Source organism: Panthera onca, chromosome B1, assembly GCF_046562875.1.
Source record: "Panthera onca isolate mPanOnc1 chromosome B1, mPanOnc1 haplotype 2, whole genome shotgun sequence".
Classification (NCBI taxonomy): Eukaryota; Metazoa; Chordata; class Mammalia; order Carnivora; family Felidae; genus Panthera; species Panthera onca.
Window position 1 is genome coordinate 84,372,974 of NC_138342.1, and position 23,499 is coordinate 84,396,472.

At 36.7% G+C, this 23,499-nt stretch overlaps 1 protein-coding gene across 5 annotated transcripts in view; it reads right to left on the bottom strand.

The window, feature by feature from the left end:
- PPP3CA (protein phosphatase 3 catalytic subunit alpha) overlaps positions 1-23,499 on the bottom strand; it is a 325,951-nt gene that overhangs the window by 156,470 nt on the left and 145,982 nt on the right. For all 5 annotated transcript variants that reach the window (XM_060654552.3, XM_060654549.3, XM_060654548.3 and 2 more), the window contains one exon: positions 4,747-4,947. In XM_060654552.3, the coding sequence (XP_060510535.1) occupies positions 4,747-4,855 (109 nt within the window). In that variant the 5' untranslated portion in view covers positions 4,856-4,947. The remainder of the gene's footprint in view (positions 1-4,746; positions 4,948-23,499) is intronic.

Sequence of the window (23,499 nt, forward strand, 5' to 3'; positions counted from 1 at the left end):
CCGAATCCCCTTCCCTCACTTTTTCACGTAGTAAAATTTTACTTCTCAGATGTGATCCAGTTCAAATATCATGTAATCTGTCAAAACGTTCCTGGCTTTCCTGCATTCCTTCTTCTAAGTTTCCACATGAGTTTGTAGGCACCTCCATTACAGTTCTTAACAAATGATTTAGTGATTATCTGTTTTTGTATCTGGCTCCCCAACTAGACCTTGAGTATTCTGGTCAAGGACTCCACCTCATGTGCTTATCATCCATAGTTCCTAACCTTCTAAAGAGTTCTCAGTCCCTAATGAAGACAGGATCTCAGCTATTTAACTGTTTCTTTCACTCAAAGATGGAATATAATAATCAGTGGGTTCTTTCAGGGAAACCTTAGCCATTTAGAAGATAGGAAGACTTTTGGATTTAAGTTAACTATATCCATCTGGATACTTCTTAATTGGCTTAAATGAATCTAGATCGTATCTTGTGATTTCACCAACAGTTTGGTGTACATATCTTTGGGCAAAATATCGCGTTTAGTTATCCTGTTCTGAGCCCCTGGAGAGCACAGACCAGGTCTTATTCTCTGTATATAACCTACACCACGTATACAAGGTAAATGCTCACTAAATGTTCATTAAATTAAATTCCCAAAATGAATTGTATCTTAGTCTGGGCTGCTTCAACAGAATACTGTGGATGGCGTACCTTTAACAACAAATGTTTCTCACAGTTCTGGAGGCTGGAAAGTCCAAGATCACGGTGATGGCATATATTCAGCGTTTGGTAAGGACCCTATTTCTGGTTTGCAGAAGCCCATCTTCTTACTGTATCCTCGGGTGGAGGAGGGAGAGAGAGAGAGAGAGAGAGAGAGAGAGAGAGCTCTCGTCTCTTCCTCCTCTCATATATGCACTAATTCCATCATGGAGGTTCCACCCTCATGACCTCATCTAAACCTAATAACCTCCCAACAGCCCACCTCCAAACGCCATCATATTGGGGATTAGTGCATCAATATCTGAATATTGGGGTGTGGGCACAAGCATTCAGTCCATACCAAGTTGCCACACTGATATTTGGCCACATGCTTTAATGATCCATTTGTGTATTACCAATAAACAAAGATAAATTCAACTGGATTTTCAAAAAAAGAATCAAAGAAGGGAATACTTTCCTTGACAACATGCCTTGAATACAGAAACACAGTCTTCAAATTAAATGTCTAAAACAGCTACCATTCTAATCAGGCAAGTTAGTTTACAGAAAAGAGCAAAACATGCCTCATACCTCCTTTGTTTAGTTTGGGGACCCATGGCTACTTGTCACCTCTACTCCCATGGAGAAGGTTACTGGTTTATCTAAATCTACCTCCAGGAGGGCAAGGTACACAGTGTTGTATCTCCTCTAGAGGGACACATGCGAGGGGTCCAGGTTGGGACTAGGCAGCTTCCTGGTTCTTCTGCCCCAAAGTAAAAGGTACAGAATTTGAAAGGAGAAAAAAAAAATCCTAAATCAATACAAACCTTTCATTACTATGGAAATACTTCAAGTGGGGGGAAGGGGATTTGGGCAGCTCTGTACATTAAAACATTAAAGACCCGCTTTAAGAATGAAATAATGTCCAGATGTCAAATAACTAGAGTGCTAATTTCTAGATTTTTCTCAAAATGGGGGAAAACCATGGCACAGATGTTAGCACGACTTTTCTCCTAGCATTTGAAAGTTCTCCTAACATTTTTATGAATAAAAATTAGGACTAGGGAAGACTAGAGGGAAAGTGGGGGAGGGGCTTTTGTGTATAATTACAAAATATTTGCCATTTGTTCCATTTTGAGAGCTTACATTCCTACTCCACTTAAAGGTGAATTCCACGTAAGAAGTTACTGGTCAATTTCTACCAGGACTCACTCACCTCGCCATTTTCAGGAATCTCACATAGGCGTGCGAGAGACTATTTCTAATACCGCTCGAAAACCACCATGTTGTCAGGCTTCCTGCTTTTCCCACTACGTTAAAAGTCCTCACTTCTTTCCTCTTACCCTTTTACACAGGTTCTCATTTGTAACTTTTAACTGTATCTTCCTTCTTCTCCCCCTCCTCTTCTTCCCTCTCCTCTGAATTAAGTTTTCCATCGTTCCTAAGTATGGAGTTCTGAACTACATAGAGAACACTCTATCCTGAAGATTTTTAAATGTGAACTATGCCTTTCACTGCATAGCCTAGTATGGGTAATAAAGTACAACCTTACTGATTCAGTCATCCAAGCAACAAATATGCTAAATTCAGAAATAAATATTATACTGTTGGTTCAGATTCTTGTAAGAAGTATCCTGAAACACAAAGAGATTGTAATTTTCTCTGATCAGGATATCCTGCTTTCATTTTGCAATTCTGCATGCTTCAGCTTTTGCTCAGAAACTCATGGGTTAGGAAAATGAAGCTATAAATTTAGCTTTCTGGTGGATTATATGCAAAAGGTTTTTCCTTTTTCCCTTTTACCCAAATGTTAAAATCATTTTTTTTCTAGCTCCTTTGTCACTATGATCCATATCCTTATGTTCCCAGAAAAGAGGAAAAGAGATCACTACAATGGAATCTACTAGAGGTTCTTTGGGATCCTGCCTTTGTTATGAAATATAAACACTCCTCTAGAGAAAAGTTTTTCCTGCTTGGATTATATTTCACTAGTGCTACACATTCTGTGATATCTCCAGAGCTGCCTCTATCACTATTTAAAAAGCTTTGGGTTTTTTCCTCCCTCAGGGAAAGATATACACAATTGAGTCCTGATTTCCAGTGTCTTCGTATCTATATCCCAAACTTTGCCAAACCATCAGCTGGGATCTCACTAGAACACAACCAGGTGTGATGTATAGTGAGCATGGAGGCAATTAGTTCCTGGACTCCAGAAGGTTTCCAGGATAAAACATCATAAATCTGACTCTTCCAGAATCTTCTCTTTGCGTTCTTTCAGGACAGACCCTAATCAGACAGAAGAGCTGACTGCATCCCAGAAAATACATTGCCCTAAATATCTATTTTCATGTGTCTTTAAGTTATAATGATCACCTCCATTATCACCTCCTGGGCTCATTCGTGAACTTAACATGAATTCTTCACTGCAAGTCACATATTATCATGTGAAATGGAGAAAAAATAAACTCATAGTAAAATATCAAGCTATTCCTTCTTAATAAAAACAAATAAGCTTAATGATAAAGATGTCATTTAAAGCTAATATTTTATCATTAATTTATAAGGGGAATTTATATTCAATTTTTAAAGTAGTTTTTTTTTTTGTTTGGTTTGGTTGGGGTTTTTGTTTTTTTGTTTTTTTTGTTTTTTGTTTTTTGCTGGTGGCTTCCAAGCTAATATTTAGATAAGAAAAAAACTTCAGTATGTTAGTATCTAATAAAGTAAAGCATGTTCACATTTGTTTTGTCTTCATTTTTTCAGTGTCTATGAGTTGGAGATAATACAGCATGACTCCATTTTAACACACAGAAAATGGGGTTCACAGGGATACACACAGAGTGAACCTGTGGCTTCATTTACTCACCACTGGCCAAAAGGGAGCTAAAACCATTGGAGCTAATTTCTCCTGTTGCCTGGCCCCAAACACATTATTATTTTTTTAAATTGCATCGCTGACCAAAAATGAAACAAGACTGTCCATTTCTTTGGAATAAGAACGATTAGGGACATTATGACCAAGGAAGATCTGGTCTGGTATTCTAGAGACCTTGTCTTTCTCTTAACAGTAACGTTCAAATATACCATTGAAGTCCGATCACATAAGTAATACAAATTTGGAAGAAAGAGGCAATCAGTAGTATAAGTGAAATATTTTAAAATATCCCCTTTATTTTGAAAAGGACAGTATTCTGTGTCTAAATTTTTTTCCTTTGCCAGAATGGTAATAATGAAGGAGAAAATAAATGTTGTCTTAGTTTTTCGAAAAATGAAAACTTACAAGTTTAGCAAACTCCACAAAGAATAGATCAAGAGTCTCTACTATTTGACCGTCTACACCATACAACATTTTTTTGACAAGATTTAATTTTTAGGGACTAAGAGAAGTTACACTTATGCAAAATATATATTTGTCCGTAAGAAGTAACACATCAAAAAACTCACATAGTAAAGACATTTTCTAGGCACAAAGTACTCTTAAGAAGGCATGAAATTTCTAAACTTCAGCGGTTCTCAAACTTGAATGTGCATCAGAGAATTCTAGAGGACTTGATGAAACAGACTGTGGCCTCACCCCACAGAATATAATTTAGTCGTTCAGGGTGGGGCCTAAGACTTTACATTTTATAAGTTTCCAAGGAATGAGATGATAACGCTACTCTGGGGCACGACATTTTGAGAACCACTGCTTTAACTCAGTGACGTGCTCAACCACCGTGGAAGTCTCAGTGTACCTTGTCTAATATTTCCCAACAAATATGTTGTGTTCTCTGTGCCAGCTAGTGTTTCCACAGACAAACAAGATGACCTCTAAAATAAAGTGTTATCTTTATCACCTCTGAGCTGTACAACACTTCTTAAAGCATCACAACCTTTTAGGTATTTAAAACATGAAATAAAAAATATCGTGACATAATTATAATAGCTTTACTTCTTAATGTACACATTTGACAGTAAGAGGGTAAGATGAATACTGTATTTGAAGACTCATTGGTTATTTAGGATTCTTTGATTTGATGTTAAAAACAAAGTGTGGGTATAAGCAGGCAGTCTCCATCCTGAGGACTTACCTGTGACTGGTGCATCGATATCCAGCAAATTTTTTTCCTGTCGAAGAATTGAGGCCCCCTCTGTTATTATTCTCAATGCAACGCTCTCTTCCAGTCTGCCCTCCTTCATGAGATGTGCCTTTAAGATATCCACACGAGGCTTCCCATCGTTATCGAATACTTCTTTTGCTGTAAGTCGGTGACTTGGAGGAAATGGGACAGCTGAAAGGGAAAAAATCAAATTGTTACATTAGCTAAACCCAACAGAAGTTTCAATAATAACTGCCAAATACCTTTCTCTACCACTAACCACTTATTGGAGTGTTTTGAAAGTTCCCATATTAAAATACAACAAAAGGCTACCAAAAAGTAAAGATTGCCTTCTTTCTTTGATTCTAGATGCAATGTGATTGCTGAAAGGAATCACTTGCTGATTCACCCAGTCCCGATCTCTTGCATATGAGATCCTGATTAAGTTTAATAAAGCAAAAAGATAGACGTGTTTCTGTTAGGCAAGAATCAATTCAACAAAAGAAAATAGTTTCCATACATGCAACCATAACTAACCCAGGAGATGATGTTTCTCCACTGGGAAAAGGTCTGCCAGACCAGATTTATCCCTCCAACTAAAGTCACACCTCTGAGTAAACTGATTGACTCACTGTTTAAGAACAGAGCAAGAATCCGAGAGCAAACAGGTATAAATGCACTGAATATTAAACAGGAAATCAGGATCCGTGTGTGCATGTGCCAAAGGGTCATCTTGAACACTGAAGGGCAATATGGTGTCAGGGAGGAGACGCAAGTAGTTAGAAATATGATATAATGACAAATTCAACTCACCACTCAGACTCAGAACCAACCATTCTCTCTTTCGACCATACCCCCATACCTCAGCAGTTAAGAAGCTCTCTTACAGCTACTGTCATTCTTCACATCTGTGAATACATTCATTCACTCATTCAGCTGGAGGATATTCACTAAACTCCTACAATGTGCCAGGGCATCCAAAGATCCACGGTTAGAGACGGTATCATGAAGGTTAAATTTCTAAGAAATGGCCAATGAGCCCCTTCATTGAGGCTGTCATTGTTCGTCTATTTCACATGAGCATTCATTACTGGAAAACAACTCAGAGATCTGTTAGAAATCTCTCAAAGGACCAGAAATCCAGTTTCATGAAACTTTCCTCTGCCATATGCAATAGCCATATGCATTAGAACATCTCCATATAATGGTTCCTCTTTTAGGAAGAACACTTGATATTAAGAAAGAAACCTAGACCCCTTATTTCTTAAAAGTTTCTCTCAAAGAAGCAAGATTTATGGCAAAGCTATAGCAAGAAATTTTGTGCAATCTCACAGCATGGATTTGTTATTCGAGAGAAATTGTAAGTACTTAAAAGAAAAGAAAACTCAGGAAATTAACCTGTACTAATGGTGCAACTTGATTTTCTTAATAATCCAAGCATATCTATTTAACTAAGCTGCCAAAATGAAGTGGCAGAAGGAGACTAAGCGGATAAGCATGAGGCTTTTGCGGTCAGATGAATCTGAGTGCAAACCTTGGCTTTGTCCACTCACCAGTTTTATGACCTTGGGCAAGTGAAATCACCTCCTTTAGCTTCAGTTACCTCACCTGCAGATGGGGGATTACATCTATCTGAGCGTTGTTATAATAACTAGAGTACACAGTAATATTAGCAGCGAACATTTATAGAGTGTTTATCTTATGCCAGGTATTGTTTGGGTAATAAAGGCCGACATGACAGTAAAGCTGTAACATGAGTAAGACACACATACATGTGTTTACATATAAATGTACTTAGTCCTCATAACAATACGGTGGGGGAGAAACTTGAAGCTTAAAAGTATTAAGCACTTTGCCCAAGACAATCACCTGACCATTTGTACGTAGACGCAATGAGTATAAACTCTAGCAGTCTGATGCCAGAATATCCGTGTTTACAACTTCCCTACACGGCTTCTCAAAAAGAACTTAAGACAGTGCTTAAAAATTGTAAGGTCACGAGGAAATCACTTTTGAAAACTGAAATTCTAACAAATACTGAAAGGTGTTTCTTATAAAGACTGCTTTTATTTTCAAAAATTATTTGGGGCAGCTTATAATAGAATACATAATACAAAAGAATGACGGAAAAAAAAAAAAAACACAAAATGCAGAATGCCAAAGTGTGGTGGATAATAACGAGAAAACGCAAGAACTAAACAAGGAGGAGAAAAAAAAGAGGAATTTAGGTCATTAGACTTCAGGCATTTGGGGATTTTGTTCATCTTGTTCCTTTCCCTCCCCTGCTTTTCCCTACCTAACAGATATGCTTGGTAAGAAAACATGGAAACGTTTCGATGGCCCTGTGTATTTAGGTGAGTCTTTATGTACCATTTGAAATTAGAAAATATCCTACCTGGCAACTCCTCCAAATTCCCCAGATATATATTGGGGAATGGAAAGGAAGAAACTTCAAAAGGATGCTTGGAGTATGGCTAAGAGCTGACTTTTTTTTTTTTTTTTTGAGTTAATTCCCAAGATAGGAGTTGGACAACTGTGAAGGTTTACAATTCTCAGGCAAGAATCCTAGGAGCACAGCAGGGTAGGAGGCTGATTTGTTATCAGGCTTATAAAGGCAGTGGGTCTCTGCCACCCATGTACTAGCTGGCCTTCTTAAACTTGAACTAGATCAAAGAGTTAAACCTGAAAGAGTGGAAGCCTTCAGAAGGTGAGAGGCAAAGGGAGCGCACCTGAGCCGCATCACCTTCATGAATTAGACTTTCTCCAAGTCCCTAGGCTCTCTCAAACACCAAGATCACTGTAATAAAAGCTGCTCCCTCTTCGATGCCAATCTTTTATCTTCCAGCAATTGCTAATTCTAGGTAATCGGCTAAGGTAAAGCCACCTGCTCTGAAATACAGGATCTGGTTCCAAATAAACAGGAGCAAAAAGAGAGGGAAAAGGCCAACCAGAGGGCTCTATTTCCAACTGGATGATAGGGAAACTGATGAGATGGGGCCTTTTACCAGATAAACAGATGGTAAGGCCCCCAGGGAACCGAGATGTGCAGCAATGATGCCAAGGTTTGAATGAAGAGATGCTGGAAGCCAGAGAGAAGTTTTCTGGGACAAAATTAAGAGTGGGCTAATATTTGTGAATCTGTACACGCTTTGGCTTCATAAAGAAAATCCCAGCTTTACAAAGGTCATATTCATTTGCTTTCTCTGTTCACCTAGAGTCCTCCATGCAGATGGGTGACAAGTACCAAGCAAAAACTGCTTCGACCAAAGAATCCAATGCGCTTAGAAAACAAGCCTTTCATTAACTCATAAAAATGGCTACACCTGATATAATAAAATTGGAGTTCCCCCTCCCTCTGTTGCTTTGAGTATTACAAGTTGCTTTTATTGGTACTAGAGTACATCAGGATTGAAGGAGTTAAGTTTGTGCATGTTAATAAAATTTAGAAGTATCTCTTGATATTTGGCTGACTCTTGCTGAAACGATTTTCTTACAATTGCCCATTAAGTATGGAATATGGTGCAATAATAGTCTTCTTAGAAGTAACCCGAAAGTAGATAGAATCACTCTCAGCTTTTTTCACTCCACAATTTCCACTCAATGTCACTTTTTTCCCCCTCAAATATAACAGCAAAGTCACTAAGATTTAGGGTTATGTACATCCTCGACTGACTTCAAGTAAATTACACCAATGGCTTTAAAGGCAAACAAGATACTGGACCAGGATTGTGTTCCCATGTCATTGATGGTGGAAATCTGCCACAGACTGATTTCCAATGAACAGGATATGATCTCATTTTTTTCCCTATTTGTTGATGCCACCAGAATGTTCATCTACCTGATACGGAGAAAGGTTACTAGCCTGGGAACCAAAATCATGTGTATCCAATATTGGCATCTATGTAATAATTACTGAAGTTGTTGTTAATTATTCATCCATCAGAGAGAAACACATTCCAAGTCAGAAAAGCCCGATATCCAGAGTTATTCTAGCCCTAGGTTCTGGCTGACCATGGGGACCACAGCTCTGAAAGAGTCAGGTGTCTCCTCCTCTGATTTGGGCAAGATCAGTTTTAGATGACAGCTATGCACCTCAGTAGTCATAAGTGGTCTGCTCTCACTCTGGAGTATATCTAGGTATTTGAGGTTTCTGTTCCGCAAATCCGACCCAGATTAACCACTATCAAAGCTACTCCTACTATTTGATGGGAAATATCCAAGAGTCACTGCCATGTTGATACCTTCATTGGAAGAGCAGGACACCTGCTGCCTGACCTCTTCCTGGAATAGTCTTACAGATGCTGACAAGAAAGAATCACAGGCAAAGAAAACGTTTAGCCAAGTGATTTTTTCAAACCTTTGTTTTGCTTCATTTTTTTAGTAAAAAAAAAAAAAAAAAAATGACACCTCAAGTATATCCAAAGGAAAAAAAGAGCCTAAAGCGGCTCACTTCTCTTTCTTCCCTATGATCACTGTTAAGGTATGCTCACAAAATCCTGGGGTTCTTTGGAGCAAAATTAGAAAACTCTTAATAACTCAAAATTAGAAAACTCAAAATTAGAAGTCTTAAGTTAGACTGACCCTAGACAGCCTCATATGAAAAAAGAGGAAACTGATGTTCAGAGTGGGGTTAAGTGAATTCTACAGGGACACAGGATTATTCAGCAGCAAACCCAACACTAAACTTCAGGTCTCCTGGTTTGTACTCCAGCACTTTACCCTGTAAATCTGTTCTGTCCAATTGACCAGCAACATATGGCCGCTGAACGCGTGAAAACCACCTGGTCCAAACTGAGATGAGCTGTACGCCTACAAAATATGAACTGGATTTAGAGCACCTGATACGAGAAAAAAAAAAAGAGTGTAAAATATCTCATTAATATTTGTATGTTGATTACATGCTGAAAGAAGATTTAGGGTATACTGGATTAGATAAAATTTATTAATATTAACTCCACTTATTTCTTTTATTTTTTAATATGGATACTAGAACATTTAAAACTATACAAGTGGTTTATACTAGATGATGATTGGACCATGTCGCATCCTTCTCAAGGAAGTAGGAAAATAGGGGAGAGTGAAAAGTATATTCTGTAATCTTTCTTCTTTTCTAACTTTGGTTCCTACAAAACTCCAAACTGTCTCAAAACGCTGGAATCACTTTTAAAAGTGAGTGATGCTGAGGAGCAATGTCTAGAAATTCTGATTTAACCCGTCTAGGATAGGGCCAGGGCAGTGGCACGGTTTTAAGGAAACTTGGGGTGAGCTGATAGGAAATCCAGACTGAGATTCACGGATCTATACCATAAGTAAAGGCATACAAAATGCCAGGCGGTTTAATTCCCACCCCCCAAACATGCTCCACAATGTCAATCAACCATAGCAGATACACTATTTTGCAAGTCCAGACACGTTTATTCCACCCCTCTCTGTAATCAGAATGTGTACAAAAACAGCTCTTGTCCCATATTTCATGTGACTACTGTCTGCACCAGGGCTGTCCAAGATATTTATGTTGACACATGTTAAGAGACAGCTTAAGGATATCACATGTCAAACACAACTTAAAACACGTTCTGGCCTGACCTCCGTAAATTGGCACTCCATTTCTCCCTCGTGGACATTTGTACATGTCACAAACTACTGTTCTAATCAAACCATATCAATCAACCAACCAATCAATCATCAAGCACCTACTAAGCACCTACTATGTATTGTATTCAACACAAGGCAGTGCGAAGAACTAGGGAGAAGTAGGCAACAGAAAACAAATATTAGCAGATCCAGACTCTGAAGAGATTATCATGTGAGATATAGATATATATATATAACTTATATATATATAAAAACATATATATATAAGTTATATATATATATATAACTTATATACATATAACTTATATATATATAAGTTATATATATATATAAGTTATATATAAAAACATATATATATATATATATATATATATATATATATATATATATATATAAGTTTTTGCTTGAGATACCTGGAAAAGCATTAAACTGCAAAACTGAAGAACAAAAGTTAAAGAAAATGAGAGACAATGTAATATGTAAGGGAAAAAAAATTGTCTTCATCTACTTTATGTCTGGGTTCCTATAAACTCTTAGATGCAAACACAGCTTTCTTCTGTCTAAAGGATATAATAAATATCTCATTTTTTAGGTGGCTCCAGAAGACAAGCCTCTGTCTTTAAGTAACGAAAAATAGAATATGTTAATTTTAGGATATAATATGCCAGCTAAAATATACAAAAGTAACGCCATGGTCAGTAAATAAAATTACTCTGAAATCTGATCCTGCTTCTGAATAAACAGTGAAGGGATGTATAAAAGGAAGTGCTGATGACTTTTCACTAAATTTCACTTGGGTTCTAATATTGAGCAATTAAGTTTGATTTATATTCTCCTGGGTTTACAAAATTTCTACCAGTATTGGGCTACAGGCTTATCCATGCACATGATATCTATATGCAAAGATACACAAAACATATTGTCTAGGAGAGACAGCTTAAAAATGAACCACAGCTAGCCTCTAAGAAACACTGTAGGAACTTATTTACTAGGGTCCTACTTAGGCCATTTCTGTGGACATTCATCACTTGTTTGTTTGAAAGTCTCTGGCTTTCATTACAGACATTAATGTCTGTCAAATTAAAATATGCTTACCCATCTCAAATGTGGTTGAATATTAATCTTGTAAACAGAAACATCCGGTCCCACTTAAACTAAAAAAAAATCTTCCCAGTGCATCTATAAATAAAACCCCAATTTATTATTTACTCGTGGTTTTTTTCCTTACTACAGCTATGATGAGGTCCCCCATCCTTATCAAAGACCTCCTTACCCACTTTCTCTGAATATTAACACTCAGACCCAGAGTCTTAAAATGTATTCAGCTTTAGAGACAGTATGTGTACTGATCATTTCACTATCAAACTGAATGCCTCATTTGGTTTTCCTGAATGTTTACATGCAAATACAGCACAATGGTATTTTATGTAACATCTCCAAAGTAATTATAAAAGGGTAGTATGGTGCTCGATGTGTTTCTTAAAATAAGCGATCTTTTTCCCTCTGGCTTAAAGAATTTTTATTATACACAGTACTTTTGAAAATAAATCTGAAATGTGCTACAAGCAATTCTTTAATAAAGATCAGACATTAATTAATTAAAAAGAATTACTGTTCCAATACAAGGGATTTAATAATTAATTAGTGAAAATGAGCACCTTACAGTACAGAGTTCTTTTGTTACCTGAATTTCAAAATACTTTTCCTTTAAATATGCTTATTGATACATAGCCACTCCTTATCCTTTCTATGTACAACTTTTCTTATTCTCTGGCCACTCTGTACTCTTAAATCTAAGGACTCTGGGACATAGGGAAGGTGACAGTCCACTACCCCTTCCACATGTAAGGTTAGGTAGTTCAATCGCAAAACTCCATATTTTTGATATTTTGGTTAGTTCAATTTAATTACTAGAAAAATTGCAGTTGTCTTACATAATAAATTATGTAATACTTATTCAACATGAAAGATGAGTTGACAAAAGTTATATTTTAAGAATCTCAAAACATTTCAGCATTACTGAAAAGGTTAAATAAAATCTGATTTTTTTGTGGTTAAAATAAAAAAAGTTACATGTACAAGTCCAGTGCTTAACATGGTGGCCAGGGCAATCACAGATTAGTTTATACATGATAAAAGCGAAGTTATACTTACTGGTTTTTAATATATGGTATTGAATATTCAGATTAAACTAAGGATTTTAATTAAATATTAAGTACTTTAAATATTTAAGTTAAATACTTAAAACTTTTTTAATATATAAAAATTGAAGATGTGTCATTTTGTAAGCGTCTACTCTATAATTTTTTAATTAAAAATAGATAATGAGTCATTTTCAATTATATTAGGTACACAACTATATGTATCGGTTCTCAGTGCTAGATGAAGTGACTACAGCAATATTTTTAGCAAATGGTATTTACAGTAATCTCTAGAATAGAAAACTTATAGTAATGCATAAAATTCTAGTCACCGAGATAAACTTACGTAGAAGGCTGTGTTTTTTTAAGATTTTATTTTTAAGTAATCTCTACACCCAACATAGCGCTTGAACTCACAACTCCAAGGTCAAGAGTCGCATGTTCTATTGACTGAGCCAGCCAGGCATCCCAAGCACAGAGTTTTTTTATTTATTTGTTTCTTTTTGCCTTGATCATTGGATTTTTTTAGAGAACTATGTCACAAAAAAATGAACAAGTTACTTCAAGAAAAACCAAAACACAAACAAGATGCTTTAAGACAATTTGAATTTATTTCCCAAGCGAGCAGTTCCCTTGGAGCATGATAATTTTCCCTGAGAAATGAAAAGTATCTAGGGATTCTAAAACTTTCTTTAACCCAAGACATACTTTACCATTCAGAAGTCCTCAACTCAATGGCCTACGACATGCAATATAAGCCAAGGTCCTTACCTATATTGGAGTTGGACTATTTGACTAGCAATTCTTTAATACATGTAAAATTTAGAAATCTCTGTAATAAAAATAGCGAACCCTCCTAGACTTCAATTAAACTTGGAAGTTGACATGAAAAATCAATCTATGCCCACACACAATTCTTTTCCTTTCAAATTCATCATTCAACTCTAGATGCCCACATATTTTCTATGCCCACACATGCCCACCCACGGTCCCCATCCCTGTGGTTAAATCATCTACAGACATCAGATTTTTTTTTTTTTAATGAATAAGCTTTCTCTTCTTTGAAAGGTCTTGATGAAGTGGCAAATCTATGTCCCAAGTATCAAACAATGTAAATCTAAGTGGCAATTTTAGGACGTTACCACTTTTGCACAGAAGGGGGGATTGGATTGGCTTAAAAATGATAAATCTGGCATATCTCCTTATATCTGTGTGCCATAGTGAAGCAAAGATCAATATTTTGCCTCAGAGTCACCCTCTAGAGAGCCAAGGGCAGGAGTTAAAATCCCAGGTTTGCATTTAATTCCCCACTGTCTTGGCTCTCTGTTCCCTATTCCCTATGGGCACAATAGTGAAATATCAGGTCTTCTGGGCTTCTCCATGTTTCAGTAATGCTTGCACCGGATTATATTGTTTGCTTCAGTCTGGTCTGATGACCAGAACTGCTCTCATCCACTCTCTCTGGTCCACCATTTCTAAGAAACACCCACTCCTATAAAAAAAAAAAAAAAAAAAAAAAAAAAAAGCATGCAGGAGGTCCCAATTCTTAGCACCTCCAATGTGTGCTCTCCGAATCATAATCTTCACACATCTATTTAAAATTTGGAATGCTTTAGTGACTACCACCTACAATTATATCCTCTGAGACTTTATATTCACTTGTTTCATTTATTTTTAAAATGTACTTGCCAATTTGATTTTAAATCAAACATGAATTTCTTAATCTATCAAATGGAAAAGGGCTAATTTCATAAGAAAGCTGCAACAGACTGCGTTCCCTTCCTTAATAAAAAGCCATACTTAAGGGAGATTTTCCACTCTTATTTAGTGCCTAGTTTTTACATTAAAAAATTCTCAAATAACTAAGGAAACAGATTAATTATAAGGTCATCTTTAAATTGACATGTAATACCACACCTCTTTAAGTCAATCATTACTACTCAAAAAACATTGGAATAATTACGTAGAAAGACTAACAACCAAGTCCCACTGAAAGTCTCGTCTAGTACTGTTGTGTACTGGTGGTCATGATGTTAAACCCACTTGTTTGTGACTTGAGTGAAGTTGTTTTGAACTAAGGGTGAATTTGTTTACATCGAGGAAACCGTGTTAGAATGTTAGCATCAACATCTGTTGTTGTCAATAAGCACTCAGTGGCCTATCTATTGATGGGTGCCGCTAGGGACTTATCAATAAGAGCATAGGGCAGAGCCACTGTGATGTAAGGGACTTTGAAACGTTATATACCAAGAATTTGTGAGGCCTTACCAAGAGTATTTGGTTGGGGCAAAGGTACCTTTTCCTGATCTAAATGTCTCTCCAAAGACCTTGGGCAAGGCTCGTTTGCGCAGCACATATACAGAGACCTTGGACAGTAGCTCCTGCCATGGCAAGGTGACTCTCTGGAGGAGTGGTGAAAACAGAGCTGGAAGATCATCTTGCCCGCCAACATCACCAGCGCCTTCATTCCCCTAGCAACACACTCTAGCAACAAGGGACTTTTGCTTTACCCTGGCAGCTGGACGTCAGCTCTTGGTTAGCTAAGCCAACTCTTCTGAGAACCAACTCCTAAACAGTTATACGTCCACTACATTTGAGCTTTATTTCTTTCATCTCCCCTTAGCCTGAAACAATAGTGTAATTAATCTATCATTGATTTGGAGCCTGTTACTTCTTTATTGTCTTATTAGGAGACATTACCCCATATGCTATTGGCTTGTGAAATATCGTTATAAATTATAATTCCCACAGTGAGCCTGTGTTAAATTATTGGCAAAGACAATCTCACTCTCTGAGCGTAATTTGCCTCAACAAAACAAATGCTTTGGTATTGATAGATAGTCAATCAATGTATTTCTGAATGAAGGAAAAAAATGAATGGATTTTTTTTTTTTTTTGGCTTGCTCACTCAGAATTTGGGGAAAATTACTGTGGTACTAGAATTAGTTTAAGAAGAGAGAATAGAAACAAATGGCCTGTTCAGTCTAAAAGTATGTAATTATAAAAAGGATAGTCAATAACCAAAATAACTCAGAAACTGAAACCTTCATTTAGTAAATGTCTTTTTTGAAGCACTCATTACAGGAAGGAGACTATGGATGCCAGATGGCGGGGTGGAGAGAGAGGCCACACCCAAGATGAAACAGACATGGTCAACAGTGAGCAACAGATAGAAAAGCAAAAAGGGGGCAGGAAAAAAATCACTACAAAAAGTCTGAAGGGCTAACTTGCTTTTAAGGCCATATGTGAATACAGGATCACAGATAAAACTTGCAGTTACTTGTGATGTAAAATTGACCCATAACAATAAAAATGAAATCACCTGGATACAATAGTGCTTGGGTACTTTTAGACTCATAAAGTGCTACCCTATGGCATTTCAGAAAGCAGTTCAAATGTTACCTTTAAAAAGAACATTTCTCCACCTTTAAAAATGTTAGTATTATATATTTATTGAAGTATGCATCAGTAAATGTAAATTCTTTTTAAAAATTTTCAGACTTGTGATAACTGATACTTACTAGACTAACACTCTCTCAGCATCCCTAAGTGTCAGAAGTCATTCAGGAGAGAGTCCTCCTTTCGCTTCTTTTTACCACTTGCCTGATGGCTATCACTACCAGTCAGAGTGGATCCAAATCTTACTACCAGACACCAATGAAAAATGTATTGTGAAATGCAGCTGTCAAGAATAGCTAAAGCCTAGCTTATCTAGCTCATTCTAAGCACATATAGAATGACAAACAGAACAACATAATTCCCAGGATATATAACTTTGGGTTATGGTTCTCCAAGACAGCCAAAAAGTTTCAGTTTCATAAAATTTTCACTATCCAACTTAAAGACACTCATTTAGGCATGACAGTGAGCCATTTAGGCACCAGTGGGAGGGAGTGCTTTTCTTAAAGTTACATGTGCAGAATTCACAACTAGCAGACAAGAAATACAATATTTTTATCACCATATCATTTAAAATCATCCTTTGGCATAAATATCCACCCTCCCCCCCAAAAAAATCAGGATTAAATGTGGGACCACTAGTAGATTAACACAAATGTAAGATATAGGTTATATCCAGTGAAAAGTAATTATGTCTACATACACACACTCCACAAAAATCAGAGTGTAATAGTGTATATTACTCTAACAATAGAGTTTATGTATTTTTTATAAGGCCCTTGATAGTGCCCCACTTCTTCAGAACTGTAGTTCCCATCATCCTTACCAATCACAGTGAAATCACACACCCAGAGGTAATTGAAAGTTGAGCAGAGGTGGGACAGTCACCACAGAATCTGTGTCTGTTATTTCATAGGAAAGGAATGGAGCCATTCTCAATATGCTAAATACACAAGAATGATGGCTTGGCAAAACTGATCATATGTGTGTTCAGTTCCATATTTCTCAATACCCCCAGAGGATATCAGGGGATATCTATGATAATCATGATAGTATACAGTTGATCCTTGAACATGAGAATTAGGGGCACCAACCCCTTGTGTATTTGAAAGTCTGCATATAACTTTTGATTCCCCAAACCCTTAACTGCTAAGAGCCTACTATTGACTGGAAGGCTTACCAATAACATAAATGGACAATTAATACATACTTTGTATGTTATATGTATTATATACCATATTCTTAACATAAAGTAAGATAAAGAACAGAAAAGTGTGTTAAGAAAATCATAAGAGAGAGAAAATACATTTACATTCCTATACTGTACTTTTAAAAGATATCCACAAATAAGTGGGCCTGTCAGTTCAAATCCATTATTCCAGGGTCAAATATACATTCTACACTTCATAAATATCTCTTATTCCAGATTGCCAAACAATACATTGTTACAAAGAGGGGATTTTAAATAATTTAATATTTAAAAGAGATATGGCTCAGTTATGGCATACTTTCACTTTCAGTGAAATGTCCCCTTCCCTGATCAAAACACATAAATGAAGTCTGCATTATATTGTCGATTTTTTTTTTTGGAATATAATTTAAATCAGGAAAATGTCTTCATTCCCAAAAGAGTGTGTTCAGTCATTCATAATGAAACTCAAAATAGTCTTTGATTTGCTAATACTCTACATATCAAGCTATATTTTAAAAAATGACATATAGGGTATATGCATTCAGTAAGTCCTGGAGAAAGAAAAATGTTATAAAGATTCTATCCATTACTTAAATGTAAACTAACTAAAAGCAACTTTCCTTTATAAGCCTAAAGTCTGAGAAAATACCTCTGAAGTTGCTTTTTAGATAACATTTTCTTAAAACATTAACATCATGATTTTTGAGGATATTTACATTTGTACAAAGAAATAATTTTACAAACAAATAATATATACTTTTGTAATGGAGACATAAACAGTTCAAAGTGCAGTAAAAGTTCAAAGAAAATTAAAGGAAAAAGAAAAGAAAGAAGAAAATTTGTTTTTATGACTTCAGGATGATAAATTTGAGTTCAGTTCACCGGACTGCCAAGTAAGCTTGTATTAAAAAAAAAAAAAAAAAAAAAGCCAAATCCTAAATAACATGTGAATTTTACTAGAACAATTTCCCATAGGTATTGGCATTGCTTAGTCCCCACCTAGCCAAGGGGGACCCAATTATTATTCACACCAAATGATAAACAAAACAAATGATAATCCATCACCAATCTTTTCTGAACTCCCTTACCTCTAGACTCTAATTACCCAAAGGGTTTCCATTCTTAAGGGACAATAAAGTGTGTCCCAGAAACAAGGACAGAATCTTGGATCTGTTTCTCCATAAGAGTCTATTTCATTTGCATTGGAAATAGGATTTACCTCTCTTTTTTAAATGCAAATAATTTCCCCATCCCATATACAACTATTCAAATAACAAACTGTTCATGAATAAACACAGAACAATGTGGATCCTGGTAGAGACTATTTGCCACAAGTCTACCAACATTTGGTACTGAAACAACAAAGGAAAACAATTACAGGAAATTTCACTGCAATTATTTATTTATATACATTCATAGAGTGGGAATACAAAGTTGATTAAATCATCAGGAGCTCACCTAAGTTGTATTTTATAAAAGTTAATAACCAAAGAACAGGTATCTAATGAAAAGTAAAATATTTTAAAAATATGATTACTGAAAGCAAATACAGAACACAAAACAAACAGAAAGAAAGAAAACCTGCAGACTTTTACGAAATACACAATTATCAGATGGGAGAAAAACCAAGCTGTATAAAGCATCAAATAAATTAAAAGTTTTGTGAAACTGTAGAAATTCTGTGGTGATGCTAATGTGTTGCACAAGTTTTTGGGGAGAAAGTCCACAGTTTCGCAGACTTTCAAAAGGATCTTTGAGCCAAAAGGGCTAAGACTCCCTCCATCACAGCTTCCTCATCATGACTATGATACCCATTCTAGTCTAGCTGCTCAATTACATGCTCATCTAGATTATTAAAGTGAGGGTCAGATGATTTCTCCCAATCCATCTCCCCTAATCCATCTAATCCCCAAGCATATGGTCTGGCCATACCCAATTACTCAATACCCCAAGTATTCCATATAATTCCATACCTTTCCTCAAGCCTTTCAGAAATAGTAAGGCAAAGGGTCTAAAAGCACAAACTCAGAAGCCAAATTGCCTGGGTTTACACCCCAACGTCACCAAATTGTATGATCCGGGGCAAGTTGCTTAACTTCTCTACACTATAGTTTCCAGATTTGGAAATAGAGGATTAAACAAACTAATATGTGTAAAATGCTGGGAACATTATTAGCATAGCAAATTCTTCATTAAGTATTCCTTATGATTAACAAATTGCCTTGCTTAGCTCCTTAAGTGCACAACCTCCTTATCATCCTGATTCAAATAAATGTCACAACTTCTGAAAAGACCCAAAGCCTGCTTTCCATCTGAATCACCAGTCCTTGAGTAGCAATTACTTAATAAAATGTCCTTTGATCACCAAAATACAAAGTTTTCTTTATCTCTTTGCCCTTAAATCACAAAACACTTGCTGCCTATACTAATTTTCATACTTTTGCTCTCAAAAGACACCCACAGATTAGTAGAAGGGTTTTTTTAATGTTTACTTATTCTTGAGAGAGAGCGCGCAAGAGAAAACAAGCAGGGGAGGGGCAGAGAGAGGGAGACCGAGGATCCTAAGTGGGCTGACAGCCGAGAGCCCTATGTTGGGCTCCAACTCATGAACTGCAAGATCATGACCTCAGCCAAGTCAGGCTTAACAGATTGAGCCACCCAGGAGCCCTAGAAGGGTTTTATGTTGTTTAATAAATGTGTACAAATATGAAATTTACGTTCTTAAATATCATTTAATTTCACTCTTCAGTTTTCTAGTTGAAGAAACTGAGGCTCAAGGAGACTACGAGTAGCAGTGATAACAATAACAATAAAAATAACAATGAAATAATCACTTATATACCACTTACTATATCCCAGACACTGTTCTAAATACCGGATATGTGTTAACTCATTCAGTCTTCATAACAATCCCATGATGCAGGTACTATTATTCTATTTTTCATATACAAGAACACAGGCACAAAGAAATTCAATAAGTTTATCAAGGTCACACAGCAGCAAGTAAGTAGGGGAAGCCTGGGCTTAAAGCAGGCCCCCTGGCTCTAAGAGCTGTGCTTTTAATCCTTGTGACTTTCTCTCTGTAGATAAAGAGAAACTCATCCAGTGATCCAAAAGTAATTAATGGAAAAGCCTGAAGTACACACGGAGTTCTCTGAATTCCCTGCTAAGGCTCTTTCCTTATGAGTCTCCTATCCCTTACCCAGAGTGATGGCCATAGCAAGCATTCGAAATACATTGGTTCAATGATTTCTTGACCCACCTAATTCTCTGAATGCAATAATATTTATCCCAAATGCACAGTTTGTTCCTTGAACAAACTTCTCATTTGGCTTGGCTGTCTTCTTACTTAATCGTTCCCAGTCTTGAAAGAGACCGGAACAGCCCAAGGAATAACTGTTTCAGTTTTTCACTTGTAAAAAGTACGAGGTCTTTGTTGTAATTTGGTTTCTGATGGATTGACTCAAAGGCCAGAGGAGCCTCTGAAGTTTTCCCACACATGAGCATTGAGCTCAGGTTCCACCCAAAGCCAAACGGTATCCCATCAATGACTGCTGGCTACCTCTCAGGCTAGTCTGTGATTTTGTTTAAAGCATGCCTCCCCAACATCTGTTCCTTAAAGAGCCTGCTTAGTCTACCTGCCATTGCCTGTCACCAGTAATACAGAGCAAAATCTGAGCTCTCTAGGCCACAAAGCATAGTGGTTCTGAGTTCTGAAGTCCCTCCTCACTTATCTTCACATTCTGGCTAGGAAATCCTTGAGAAACCACAGTTTCCTCGCCTGTGAAATGGGGATATTTACCTCAAGAGGCTGTTAAAAGGATTAAAAGAGAACATACTTGTAAAAGTGCTTAGTTTGGTACAAAGGATGAACTCAAATTTGCTAAGAATAAAAACATATTACTTGTTCCTATTGTGCTTCCCTGAATTCCCACGGCATTGTTTTCGCTCCATATACCAGCATTTCGTTTCAGCGCGTGAAAACTCTTCTTTACACTTGGCTTATTCATGCCTCAAAAAACCCCAAGTATTAGCATATAAATGTTTGTACCATATGGGCTACCGGGAAGGAACTTATCTTGCCAAATGACATTAAATATGACCCCAAGATAGTTGTCTAATTAAGAACTGTATCCATCATCATGGGCATATATGAAATTCTTACTAGTAGTATATTGTGACCTTAGTGGAAAGGTCAGAGAAGCAATGAATATGAAAGCCTAGAGACCACTGAGCCTTCCAAGACCATCAGGTTTTATGTGTGCAGCAACATTTTCCCAATAATAGTACTGGGCTAACAGATATATTATTTAAAAACAAAAAACAAAAAACAAAAAAAAAACACCATTTTCTGGGAAAGAAAATGTTCCAGAACATTTGTGTAAAACATATAGTTTTTAAATGTTTATTTTATTTATTTTGAGAGAGAGGGAATAAACCCGAGCAGGGGAGGGGCAGAGATAGAGAACGAGAGAACGAGAGAGTTCGAGAGGGCTCGAACTCAGGAGCCCCGGGTTCATGACCTGAGCTGAAACCAAGAGTCAGAAGTTTAACCAACCTAGCCACACAGGCACCTCTATGTAAAACATATTTAAATGGGCTCATTTATGGCAAGTCTTCATAAAGATTTGAATATGTTATTGTATCTTATGAGTATCTAGGAGGGAAATCAATCATTTCCCAAGTTTTTTTGCTATAAAATTCAGTCTTCCAGACATACTGTATTTTGTGAAAGCCTACTGTAAACAAATAACCAACTCAACTATTTTAACAAAGTAAGTTACTAAGTTCATGCAAACATGAATATTCAATATCAGTAAAGCTGGCCAGAAATTATAATCAAAATCATAAACATGTGAGTTTGTTTAAGCTGAAGGAACATTTGTCTATCAAATTCAAAAAAAACAAAAAACAAACAAACAAACAAACAAAAAAAAACCCGCATAGTGGAAGGCTTGCTTATTTCTGATTTCTACTTATTCATATATACATCATACTGAACAGTGTACCACCACGCAATAAAAGTTAACATCTTTTAGTCTATAAAGCACAGGTTGTTTACTTGATGATACACGAATACAGCTCTATAATATTGATTTAAATCAAATATGATTTTTTTTTAAGTTTTTTATTTTTGAGACAGAGAGAGACAGAGCATGAATGGGGGAGGGGCAGAGACAGAGGGAGACACAGAATCAGAAGCAGGCTCCAGGCTCTGAGCCATCAGCCCAGAGCCCGACGCGGGGCTCGAACTCACGGACCGCGAGATCGTGACCTGAGCTGAAGTAGGACGCTTAACTGACTGAGCCACCCAGGCGCCCCAAGTCAAATATGATTTAAAGATACCAAATGCCATTAGTCGTTTTCAAATCAATAACGAATAAATTCCTTATATTTTATCTGAACTGAAAACCACTCTAGCTATCTGCATGTGACTGCTCTATTAGGCAGAAATATTATTTGGAACAAAGAACTATTTTATGAATATAAGATTTGCAACTTAAAAAAAGTATTAAACATTAAAACAATATCTATACATACATAGTTGAACACTTTCGTATACATGATTTCATTCAATCTTCATAATAGCCCTTTGTGATAGGCATCATAAGATTCATCACTTTATAGATGAAGAGAACAAGAAAAACGTGCTTACGTGGCATGGTGAATATAACACAGGTAGTGTGTGGGGCCAAGATGTATTCCTAGAGTCTTGACTCTAAATCCCGTGTCCTTTCCACTAAACCTCACCACATTAACCTGCAAATGCCTGCACATTGCAGGTTGTCAAAGGCAGTTACTATGACTCTTTTAAAAAGCTAATTAAGGAAGAAGGAAACCAAAGACTTCCAACCACAGGAAAGAAAATCTCTGATTGTGGATGTTGATAGGAATGTCACAGCTGCAGGCACCTTCCCTGCCTTCCTTCGCGTTGAAACACAGCATTCTGCATCTGTGATCTGGGGCCAAGCCAACCTTTCAACATGCTAGCCAGAGATAACAAAGACTATCGATCATTTAAGTGTTTACTCAGATTAATTACAATGAATTTTTGTTCTCAAAATGAATTATGTCTCTTCTTATATTAGGGGCTTATAGGAAAGAAGTTTGGGTAATGCAACTGTGCTTGTCCCCAGGGCTCTGGACCCCCACCACCTATTGGGTTCACATCCTTCTTCTGCTACCTGTTGGTCTCCGTCTTCGGGTAATTTATCCAATCTCTCTGTGCCTGAGTTTTCCTCATCTGCAAAATGCAGATAATAATATCACCTATCACACAAGGCTCTCGCGAGGATTGAACAACACACTACATGCCACGTAAAAAGTTGAAGAATGCCTGACATGTGCTAAAGTGCTCAGTAAGTGCTTACGATTATTATTATGAGACTTGTTAAAACAGCAGAAAAAGCATAGAAA